Raw genomic sequence first — 10,041 nt, forward strand, 5'->3', positions numbered from 1 at the left:
TAAAGGTGCCTAGCTTGAAATGTTAATATTTCTCTCTCTCTTTTTATATTTTTTTAGTTAATTCCAAACAAAGTAAGGTTCTTAAAAAATTTAAAATAAAAAATAAAATGTTGATGACTTTGAGACAAATGAATATAGAAGTTTTGAAGAACACGAAATGAACACAAACATACTTATACCGAAATAAGAATGGCTATATCATTATAGTCAATATATTATATGATTTTATAGAGTGTTGCAATGATTTATGAGACATTATATATAGAAATAAGAAAATAATTCAGAATAAATAACTTTAATTATTCCAAAATAGACATGATTATACAGCATTGTTACAAAATAACAAAGCAAGATAATCAGGAAAGGAATCATTATACTAGTATTATACTGGAATAAGTAAAATGCTTTTGCAAAGCCAAGTTGCATCGAAATAATGAATAGACATGGGATAGGATATATCAAAATAGCTAGTCTATGCCATAATAAGGACTACAGAGTTCAAAGAGTCACAGAAGCTTTCAGAAAATAATTTTTGATGTTTAGTCAAACTGAAATACATCTTAAATTGGATTAAGTTAAATACTTAACATAATGAATAAATAAGGTAACGAGCTCAAAGTATGGACTGATTACTACACTTGTATTAATAATCAACAAATATAATTATAAGGAAATAATTAAAAAATAAAGACGAAAGACATTAAAGCATAGTTCAGTAAACAAAAGGACAGAGGGCTAAGGCTTTTTGATAAAGTGATCCTTGTTGAATTTGACCAAGTCCATCTTAGACAAGAAGTTTTTTACATAATCATTAGTGATTATGTTTAGAGGTGGCTGTAAGTAGTTGGAGGAGGATTTTTTTAGGTAGATGACTTAGTTGAAGGTTTGGAAGGTTGGGAGGCTCTAACAGCTATTGGCACATCTTCCTTAGAAACCACAAGCCTATATTTCCTTTTGCTATAAATTGCACTTCTTTTCTTCTTTATTTCTAGTTTGCCTTGATTTTTGTCTTTGCTTAAATCTTCAATAATCTCAATACTTTTTTGTGTCTTAACTTTCTCAATCACTTGCCTTTTTTCTTTCTTAGAAACTTTTGTCTTTTTCTTCCCATTTTTGTTATCATCAAGGGGTTAAGTCACTAGACTCACAGGTTTGAAAACATGAGAAGGCAAAGTGATGAGGCCAATAGGCATTACTTCTTTTATCTTAGATTCAATCTCTTCTTAAGTAGGCCAAGGAGAAAATGAAGGGGATAAATTAAAGTGACAATTTCTCTAGAAGCTAGCAATGTTGTAAGTAGATAAGGATTCACAAATACCTAGGTGTTCTTCTGAAGAAGCTTCTTGAATAATTCTTTAGTTGGAACCCCATAAGACTTGAGAGTGGTACTAACTTCCAATTAAGGCGTGATAGAACACATTTGTTACCCACTTTTATTTGTCAATTAGGACCATTTTATTAATTATTTATCACCTTCAAGTGCACACATTGCATTAGATTTGGAACTTTGCCTAAGTTTCTAAGATCAGTGCACTAGGGGCATTTTGGTCCAAAAAATGAACTTTTGAGAAAATGTACAAGAAAAATTGACAAAGTGCATTTTATGTCCAGTTGATGAATGGTGAAATTATATTTTTAAAATTCATTTTAGTTTGGGAGTAATTAAATAAAAAAGTCAACACTTTCTTAAGTGTCTTAGTTTGTCCTAGTTTTTGGTTTGCCTTTGTGTGAAAATTTTTATATAATTTTGTGCAGCCTGAAACTTGATTAATTTAATAAATTCTCCCTTCTAATTATGAATTTAATTCTGGACATGAATTAGATTTTATTATATCATATGCTATTTAATTGAATTATGTGATTTATGTGACATAGGTGGCATGTGACTTGTGCATCAATTTGGCAATTGAGGTCAACACTCCTTGAGGACAATGGCTGATGGTTTGCACGTGAATTATGATTATTTTGAGGGATTAGATCAGCTAAAATGATGTGGATGACACATGGGAAATTAGGCACACATTGGAATCATCTACAAACCAATAGGAAGTTGCCACCTTGCAAGTGTGACAAGGCTCCCATTTACATTTTAATTTCTTTTTCCTTATTTTAATTAAGCTTCAGCTGATGGGAGACACCAAGGAGCACGCCATTTTAAGTCCCAAATGGGATCCAACACATATCTCATTCATCTTCCACATTCTCTCTCTCTTGTTCATAGTGTTCTTCATTTTCTCTCTTTTGTTCTTCATTTTCCAGCACCCTAACCTCCATTTTCGGCCACCAAACCTCCACAAAACTCATACCATTCTTCTCCTCTCTTCATTTTCGTTCCATCCCTTCCATTTTCACAAGGATTGAAGCTCATTTCCATCATTCAAGAGCTATGGAGTTTGGCCTTCACAAGCAATCACTAGGGTTCTTGAAGATGAAGATTGGCTAAGTTTCTTTGTGGAATCCTAGAGAGATGAAGATGGAGGATGAGTCTTGAGCTTCAAATTGGCTAAGTTCTTTTGTTTCCTATCCTCTTCTCTTTTTACTAGATGGTTAGATTCCTTAATCTAGGGTTTAATCATCTTAGCTTATAAATTCTAATTTGAATTTGATGTTGATGTAAAGAGAGAGGATTGTTTCATTTAATTTCTTCCTTGGACAGCCATGACTGAATTTTGCCACTCTTTGTTTGGCACATAATCTTGTGTTTTTCAATTAGTGAATATCTTGTGTTAATATTGCATAATCTTGTGGTGTTAATGCTTGTGTTGTTGAGTAGCTTGACATAATCTTGTGGTTGCTCAATTTATGTGTTTGACCATGGCTGTTGAGAGAGGATTTTGAATGAATCACTTGGCTAATGTCTTCACCAATTGGTTAATTGAACTAGGGACTTTAATCTAAGACCTAGGGAGGTTAGCTAATTAGGTTAATTGGCTTAGGATAATTTTCTTAAGTCATGACAGCTTTAGTCAAGAGGAAAGGGAAGCTAAACTTAGCCTAATCATGAGAAGATAATGAGTCCAAAATCAACTAATCTCTAGGGTTCCATTATTGTAAAAAGGGAAGTTCATTTCACTCACTTTCACTAGCATTTTAATTACTTGCATATTAGGTAATTAGTTTAGATAATTAGCTAGATAACTAAATTCCTACAAACTTTGGTTGATTTATTTCACTAGATAACTTTCAATTAGACTTAAAACCATTCCTTGGGAGATGACCTAGGGTTGGCCCTATATTGCATTAGGGTTAGCTTTAGTGTAATTTTGAGGATAAGCGACTAATTTCCTATCAAAATTTTGGCGCCGTTGCCGGGGAATGGTTTAAGTTTAATTCTAAGATTGTTTAGTACCTAATTTACATTTTTAGTGTTCCTGGAAAATTTTTTGAAAAAATTATAAAAATTTGTGTTTCGTGTTTTGTTTAGTGTTTTTTGTGTGTTTTGAGTGTTTTTATTCTGTTTTGAAAAAAAAAAATTAGTGCAATTTTCGTTGGTTTGGTGTAGAGCTGAAAATACTCTGTTTCTAGTGTCTCTGTCTGAAATTGAAAAATTAACTGGGAATGAGTCTGAGGGAATTTGAACTTGAAATTTATTTCATTGAAAGCTCTATATCTTAGCTTCACTTTAAAATTGGTTTGGTCAATTTTGGACGTGGGAAGTGTCCTGTGGAAATTTTACAATCTAACAAGGTCCAGGGAGCCATTACAGAGGATTCCCAAAACCCTGTTTCAACTTTGAGTTAGCATATCTTCCTCTTTGTGCGTTCAAATTGATTGATTTGAGTTTCATTTTTCTTATCACTGTCTTATATTTGTTTCTTGTGTTTAGGATTTTCTTCAATTTTTCCATTTTCCTATTTGAAAGTTTGTTAGAAGCTCTGAAGGTCTTCTGGACGAAATCCTGTTTCTCCAGACCTGTGGACCAACTTGTGAAAAATTCTGGAAACGATTGGGAGGGATTTGTAATCTGAAAGTTTTATATAATTTTTCTGAATATCTCTTGTGTATCTCATAAAAGTTTCAGGTGAATTTCTCATATGGATTGGCTGCTAAAAAATCCACAAGTTCACTATCTCCAGAAAGCCTACTGTGCAAATTCCAGAATTGTCAAAGCTTCTTGATTGAGCATTTCTAACTCTCTTTCTACTTGTTTGGTGTTGTTTTTGATTTTTTTTTATTTTTATTATTTTTAATTCTAATAGAAAAAAAAGAAAAAAAAATTCTCTTGATTTTTGTTTGCTTGCATTTCCACTCATACACTTGCAAAGGGCATATCATTTGAGCTTCCTTGGTCTTTCCATCATTTTGAGCTTGAATTTGAATCATTGCTTGTGGATATAAATTTCATTGCATTTTATGGCTTGGTTTCATGATCATGATTCATTCCATCATTCATTTGACATCCATTCCCATCCATTTCCAGCGCCTAACATTGACCATACATCCCATTTCCATAATCAATTTCAACAATATAACTTTGATTATCCACCCCCATATCATGATCATTTCCATCCAAGTCACAATTATGAATTTTTCAATCCCATGAGTTTTGAATCCAATCTAAGCACTCATGTTGAGAGTACACCATCCATTGACATTGAGCATCTAGAAAAATTATATGCACAAAGGGGTAAATTTTATTGTGTGCATTGTGAGGCTATCTCCCACTTCTATTATGATTGTCCTATTCTAAAAGGATATTGTGAACCACATGGAGTAGCCCAAGCCTCACAAGAGAGAAATTACATGTTTCAAGTTGAAGACACACAAAAAGTTGCTCATGAAGCTATTGAGAATATAAATACACCTCAAGCCACTCAATCTCCAAAAGAGAAGGAGTCAATCCAACCCTTACTTCAAGAGGTAATTTCTCCTATTCCTATTGAGGTTGATTCTTCTTCACATTTGACTTTATCTAATGATGAGCATAATGATTTAAATGATGATGACGTAGATGAAGAAATTATAGTTGAATCACCTTGGATGTTTGAGCATGAATCATATTGTGAAAAAGTATACCCTTGGGAGAAAAACACTTTGAGTTCACATGATAATTCTCTTGATTTAAATTCAAATATCATTGAAAGTGTTGACTCTTCACTTAGCTTGAATAAAGAAAATGAAATGGATGTTGATGGTGGCGATGATGTATCTTGTATGCTTGAAATTCCAATTCCTTCTTGTGATATTGTTAATAGTGCACATGCACTTGTTTCTTCTAACCATGATGTGCTTGAGAAAGGTTGTTTACCTTCTTTTGTAGGTGAACAAGGCAATGTAGCCAAACCATCTCTTGATTTCAAAGAGGAACTTGCTCAACTTGAAAAGGCTGTAGCTCCTACTAAGGATTTGAACAAGGAATTGAAAATAACTCAAGATGACAAGGAGGTTGAAAATCAAGGAATTGATTTTACAAAGCCAAATAGTAATGAGAATAATATTGATTTAATGCTTGATGATTTTGATGATGAGTTGGCTTTGTTTCATAGTACTTGTTCTAATTTCCTATTCACTTGTGATTGTTCACATGATTCTCCATGCCCTATTTGTTTAGAAATTAATTCATTTGTGCTTGAAAATAGTAGCAATCATTTACTTGATAAAATAATTGATGATGTATGTTTGAGTGAAATTAATCATGAGTGCACTTCTTTAGAACCCAATATGCTTGAGGAAGGGTTCTTTGTTGATTTTATAGGTCTAAATGATGATATGGCCAAGAACCCCCATGTACTTAGAGGATTTATCATTGCAATGGAAGAGACCTTGGCTAACCATGAAGATGATCAACCACATAAAGTTATGAAAAATTCTACACCATACATCTTGGAGCCATTACAAATTGATCTTGAGCCTCCACCTAAGATGCTTGGAATGAAGATGATAATGAGTAGCTTCATGTTACTCCTCAAAGATGAAAATTTCAACTTCAAGAGCTTGTGGAGATTTAAACTAGGTTGTATCTTCTTCACCCTTTCTTTTTACTTTACTTTGCTTTATGCTTTGATTTGTTGATTGAGTAAATTGCAAGTGTGGGGGAGATGAACCTAGTAAGAAAGTTAGAGTTTATTTGTTTTATTTGACTTCTTTGTTTTGTGTTTTAGTTTGAAAAAAAAAATATCTGCACCACACTTTTGTTATGCATTCATTATTGATCTCACCTTATTTTATCACTAGTCTATACATACATTGAGGACAATGCATGATTTAAGTGTGGGGGAGAGAAATAAACATTTTGTTTTGTTTGTTTGGTTTTGTTTGGTTTTGCAAAAAAAAAAAATTCAAAAAAAAAAATTTCTTTGTTTTGTTTTGTTTGAGGTTACTTAATTACCTAGCTCTTGAATGGATATTTTGATTCTTGAGATGTGGTAATTTTTAGGATTGAATAGGTGTGAAGTGAACATTCTTTTACCTTGAATTAATGGATTAGAGTGGCATATTACCCTTTCATGGAAGAGGCTAAACACTCATGTGTGATTAATTCCTTAGTGATGTTACCCTCTAGAATTTGTTTCACTTCTTAATTAAGACCATATATCTTGCACTTGTTTGATAGGAGATGAGAGATGGCATTCATAAAAAATAGCCAAGAGCCAAATAGCCAACCTATTATTATTTATTATCCTTTGTTAGCCACTTTGAGCCTTTGGTTTGATTCTTAAAAAAAAAAATATTCACCCTATTTTTCCCCAAGGAATGCATGTTACACTTTTATATGTCTTTTTAATATTCATTGCATGTCCTAGATCAAATGAGTGGATGCTTATTATCATTTCTCTATCCATTACTTCCATTGTTTTCAAAGAGTTAGGGGCAACCAAAAAAAAAACAACAAAGATAGATTTGAAAAAAAAAATATAGTCAAAAAGAAAAGAAATAAAGTTGCTAGAAAAAGAAAAAAAAAGAAGAAGAAAAAAAAAAGAAAAGAAAGAAAAAAATAAAAATAAAAATAAAAAGTTGCCTAGCTCATCCATTCCATTTGTTTTATTATTTCTTATCATTTCTTTCCATCCTCATTGTGTTAAGGTGTTCACTCAATTGAGTTAGGTTATGCTTTGCATATTAAGGGGATATATCTTGATTTAGCATTATTTTGATGCTAACCCTATTTTTTTTATATACATGCATTTCTTAGACATCCTTTCATTACCTATATCACAACCTAATAAAGTCCATTTGATTCTTGATTGCAAGTGCTATTTAGTGATGGAGATGTAGAAGGGTTACAAATTCATAGTAGGGTTTATCCTAAGAAATTTTGAGTGAAATTTAATACCTTATACACTTTGAGTGATGAGAGCAAACACTTAACCTAGAGAGGCTTACTCTTTGACATTGATTCTTGGTAAGGGTTTGTTTGTGATGTGCATAATTCTTTCGTAATTATTGCCACATTGATTGATAATTTGTAGAAGTTCATGAGCTAGTATTTTAGTGACTTGAAACAATGTTTTTCTCTTATTTCTTTGTCTTATAGTTTCTTTTGGGACCTTTTTCACTTGATTTTGCCCGGAGTGCAAAAGCTAAGTGTGGGGGAATTGATAGAACACATTTGTTACCCACTTTTATTTGTCAATTAGGACCATTTTATTAATTATTTATCACCTTCAAGTGCACACATTGCATTAGATTTGGAACTTTGCCTAAGTTTCTAAGATCAGTGCACTAGGGGCATTTTGGTCCAAAAAATGAACTTTTGAGAAAATGTACAAGAAAAATTGACAAAGTGCATTTTATGTCCAGTTGATGAATGGTGAAATTATATTTTTAAAATTCATTTTAGTTTGGGAGTAATTAAATAAAAAAGTCAACACTTTCTTAAGTGTCTTAGTTTGTCCTAGTTTTTGGTTTGCCTTTGTGTGAAAATTTTTATATAATTTTGTGCAGCCTGAAACTTGGTTAATTTAATAAATTCTCCCTTCTAATTATGAATTTAATTCTGGACATGAATTAGATTTTATTATATCATATGCTATTTAATTGAATTATGTGATTTATGTGACATAGGTGGCATGTGACTTGTGCATCAATTGGGCAATTGAGGTCAACACTCCTTGAGGTCAATGGCTGATGGTTTGCACGTGAATTATGATTATTTTGAGGGATTAGATCAGCTAAAATGATGTGGATGACACATGGGAAATTAGGCACACATTGGAATCATCTACAAACCAATAGGAAGTTGCCACCTTGCAAGTGTGACAAGGCTCCCATTTACATTTTAATTTCTTTTTCCTTATTTTAATTAAGCTTCAGCTGATGGGAGACACCAAGGAGCACGCCATTTTAAGTCCCAAATGGGATCCAACACATATCTCATTCATCTTCCACATTCTCTCTCTCTTGTTCATAGTGTTCTTCATTTTCTCTCTTTTGTTCTTCATTTTCCAGCACCCTAACCTCCATTTTCAGCCACCAAACCTCCACAAAACTCATACCATTCTTCTCCTCTCTTCATTTTCGTTCCATCCCTTCCATTTTCACAAGGATTGAAGCTCATTTCCATCATTCAAGAGCTATGGAGTTTGGCCTTCACAAGCAATCACTAGGGTTCTTGAAGATGAAGATTGGCTAAGTTTCTTTGTGGAATCCTAGAGAGATGAAGATGGAGGATGAGTCTTGAGCTTCAAATTGGCTAAGTTCTTTTGTTTCCTATCCTCTTCTCTTTTTACTAGATGGTTAGATTCCTTAATCTAGGGTTTAATCATCTTAGCTTATAAATTCTAATTTGAATTTGATGTTGATGTAAAGAGAGAGGATTGTTTCATTTAATTTCTTCCTTGGACAGCCATGACTGAATTTTGCCACTCTTTGTTTGGCACATAATCTTGTGTTTTTCAATTAGTGAATATCTTGTGTTAATATTGCATAATCTTGTGGTGTTAATGCTTGTGTTGTTGAGTAGCTTGACATAATCTTGTGGTTGCTCAATTTATGTGTTTGACCATGGCTGTTGAGAGAGGATTTTGAATGAATCACTTGGCTAATGTCTTCACCAATTGGTTAATTGAACTAGGGACTTTAATCTAAGACCTAGGGAGGTTAGCTAATTAGGTTAATTGGCTTAGGATAATTTTCTTAAGTCATGACAGCTTTAGTCAAGAGGAAAGGGAAGCTAAACTTAGCCTAATCATGAGAAGATAATGAGTCCAAAATCAACTAATCTCTAGGGTTCCATTATTGTAAAAAGGGAAGTTCATTTCACTCACTTTCACTAGCATTTTAATTACTTGCATATTAGGTAATTAGTTTAGATAATTAGCTAGATAACTAAATTCCTACAAACTTTGGTTGATTTATTTCACTAGATAACTTTCAATTAGACTTAAAACCATTCCTTGGGAGATGACCTAGGGTTGGCCCTATATTGCATTAGGGTTAGCTTTAGTGTAATTTTGAGGATAAGCGACTAATTTCCTATCAAGGCGCAATGGAGACTTCTATATCATTAGAATTTCCATACGCTTTGCCACTTATATATTGTAGGAATTGTTAGTGGAACTTATTGAGAAGTTAAGGAATAAGCCGAGTCTTATTTTGTACAAGAGAAAACCCTTTTAGTACTAAAGGGTTAAGGTAACAGGGAAATTTATATTTCTTATTACTTTGTTTTAGCTATTTTTAAATAAATATTACTAGCTATCATGCATTACATGTTTTAAATGATTAAATGAGCTTTATAAGGGTTATGGGGTACTACTTTGATTATAGTGCAAATATGTTTTCTAATTATTTAACAACAATGTTTTTATGGAAACGAGATTTGTTTGCATGTATTATAATCATAAAGAATAGAAGTTGTACTTAAGGAAGTGTAACTAAATAAGGTACCTTAGATAGGCTAAGAAACCATTTAAGGGAGATTTATAAATGTTATACTACCTTAGAGTATTGAAGTGGTCAGTACTCGAGAAAGGTAGACACGAGTAAAAGGCATGATCTCGGTGGGAGTTCACCAATAAGAAGGTGTGGACTTTTGATATTTTATGGCACACTGCTAGTACTCAATATTGCCTTACCTATTATGGGCTCAGTGCACTAAAG

The 10,041-nt window shown here is 32.7% G+C and overlaps 1 protein-coding gene across 1 annotated transcript; it reads left to right on the plus strand.

Annotated features, from left to right (window-relative positions):
• Window positions 1-4,247: 4,247 nt before the first annotated feature.
• LOC129302323 (uncharacterized) lies at window positions 4,248-8,344 on the plus strand. The gene is made up of 2 exons (XM_054941109.1): window positions 4,248-5,953; window positions 8,005-8,344. The coding sequence occupies exons 1-2, from the start codon at window positions 4,354-4,356 to the stop codon at window positions 8,013-8,015; spliced, it is 1,611 nt and encodes a 536-aa protein (XP_054797084.1). The 5' UTR covers window positions 4,248-4,353; the 3' UTR covers window positions 8,016-8,344.
• Window positions 8,345-10,041: the final 1,697 nt, after the last annotated feature.

This window comes from Prosopis cineraria, unplaced genomic scaffold (genome assembly GCF_029017545.1).
Source record: "Prosopis cineraria cultivar Desert tree isolate PC_DT_omini unplaced genomic scaffold, ASM2901754v1 PC2, whole genome shotgun sequence".
Taxonomy (NCBI): Eukaryota; Viridiplantae; Streptophyta; class Magnoliopsida; order Fabales; family Fabaceae; genus Prosopis; species Prosopis cineraria.

What these genes read in the sequence shown, in the direction of transcription:
- LOC129302323 (XM_054941109.1), top strand. Translation starts at nt 4,354, where the DNA reads ATGGCTTGGTTTCATGATCATGATTCATTCCATCATTCATTTGACATC.